Source organism: Phalaenopsis equestris, unplaced genomic scaffold (genome assembly GCF_001263595.1).
Source record: "Phalaenopsis equestris unplaced genomic scaffold, ASM126359v1 Scaffold230213, whole genome shotgun sequence".
NCBI lineage: Eukaryota > Viridiplantae > Streptophyta > Magnoliopsida > Asparagales > Orchidaceae > Phalaenopsis > Phalaenopsis equestris.
Genome location: NW_018248185.1, coordinates 1 through 1,756, shown reverse-complemented (window position 1 = coordinate 1,756; position 1,756 = coordinate 1). Strand labels below are relative to the sequence as shown.

The 1,756-nt window shown below is 52.2% G+C and overlaps 1 protein-coding gene across 1 annotated transcript; it reads right to left on the bottom strand.

The window, feature by feature from the left end:
- Nucleotides 1–10: 10 nt before the first annotated feature.
- On the bottom strand, nt 11–1,519 carry LOC110038075 (cytochrome b561 and DOMON domain-containing protein At2g04850). The gene has a single exon (XM_020742837.1). The coding sequence runs from the start codon at nt 1,395–1,397 to the stop codon at nt 165–167; it is 1,233 nt and encodes a 410-aa protein (XP_020598496.1). The 5' UTR covers nt 1,398–1,519; the 3' UTR covers nt 11–164.
- Between the last annotated feature and the right edge of the window lie 237 nt (nt 1,520–1,756).

Here is a 1,756-nt window from a genome sequence, read left to right as displayed (position 1 = left end):
TATTGGGTTTTTACCATAAATCTTGATATTTGAGTAAGAAATCGAAAAATGGATGAAACAAGGTGGCGGTTTTGTAAATAGCAAGTTTCAGGTAGTCGGATTTAAGAGTGATTTAAACTGAATCCGTAGCTAAATCCGCCATTAATATGCTGCCAAGCACAGCCTTAAACACCCATATACCCCTTCGCCGATTCTCCACCGTCCCCGCCGCAAACATCAGCCGGAAACCGCCGTCTCTCACCTCCCTCCTCCCTTCTAACCTTCTCCTCCTCCGCCTTCCTGCAGAAAAGCACCCACCCATTCGCCTCAAGGGCCACACAAGCCCCACCCATCGTCCCCACCGCCAAGCAATAAACCAGCTTCGCATACGATCGCCCTAATTCCATCATCTCCATCCCCTGAAACACGTTCACTACTCCCACCACCACCAACCCGTACCCCAGCAGATGATGATACGATTTCCAGTACTTACGATACCTGTGCGTGGTCGCAGGACGGAAAAACATCGCCGCCGCCTGCAAACCCCCCGCCGTCATCACTGCAAACCCTAATCCCCGATGCAGAACATAAACCCTATTCCCCATCGCAACCCCAAACCCAAATCCCACCGATCCGACAGCCACCGCCGAGATCTGAACTGCCGCGTGGATGTAGAACCAGGTCGATCCTGATCCAATGCCCGGCCATTGCCTCAAGTAGCGTGCAGCCATCGCGCCTGCGGGGATGAAGAACCCCCATGTTATTGCGTTGATTGAACCGTGCGCGGATCGGAACCAGGTTGGAAGGGGCTTAGATGAGATGTCTGCGGATGCGGAGAGGAGGTCGATGGTGGTGCGGGAGGCGAGATCGATGGGGGTGGTGGGGTGGACGGTGGGGGAATAGCCTTGGACGTAGAGGCCGCGGTTCCAGATGAGGTTAATGCGGGTGCGGTTGGGGGAAAGGTGGAGGGAGGCGGAGATGCGGACGATGGCGCCGGAGCGGACGGAGGGGGATTGGATGAGAGAGGCGGAGGGGGAGAGGAAGGGGATATCGAGGGGATGGGAGAGGAGAGGGGAGCGTTGGAGTTTGACGGAGGGGTTGAGGAGGAAAGGGAGGAGGAGGAGGGAGGAGGAGGTGGGATCGGGGAAGGAGATTAGGGCACGGGTGCCGGACATGGAGAGGGATTCGGGGTTGATACCGAAGGCGACCCAGCCAGAAGGGGAGATGAAGGTGCCGGTGAAGGAGAGGTGGAGGGTGGAGTTTTGGGGGTGGTAGGTCCAGGAGAAGGAGGAGTCCTGGGTTGGGAGGGTGAGGCATTTCGCGTAACTTTTTGTGTTGGTTTCCGGCGAGCAATGGCCGGAGGAAGACGTGGTGGTGGTGGAGGATAAAACCAGGAGGAGGAGGAGCAGGAGGAGCATGGTGGAGGGAGGGGAATGGAGAGTGTGGTGGACTTTGAGGGATTAAATATATGATGTTGTTAGTGGGTTTGTTTTTAGGTTGGCTTTGAAGCTAAGAAGAGAGGAAATTATTTGGAGTGGGATGAAAGACTTAATTTCCAAGTTTTGAATAATGTAATTATTTATCTTTGGATGCCACTTACTTTGAATAATGTAATTATTTATCTTTGGATGCCACTAACTTCTTATGAATTTACATTCCTAACCCTGCCATCTTATGTATGTATGAAAAGCATATTTTTTTATCTTTTCTCAGATAAAATATTTCGAAGAGAATATTACATGCGGAGTCCAATTTAATGCAAACTTCATCAGAGCAC

Excerpts from the sequence above, each read along its gene's own strand:
- LOC110038075 (XM_020742837.1), bottom strand. The coding sequence starts at position 1,397 with ATGCTCCTCCTGCTCCTCCTCCTCCTGGTTTTATCCTCCACCACCACC.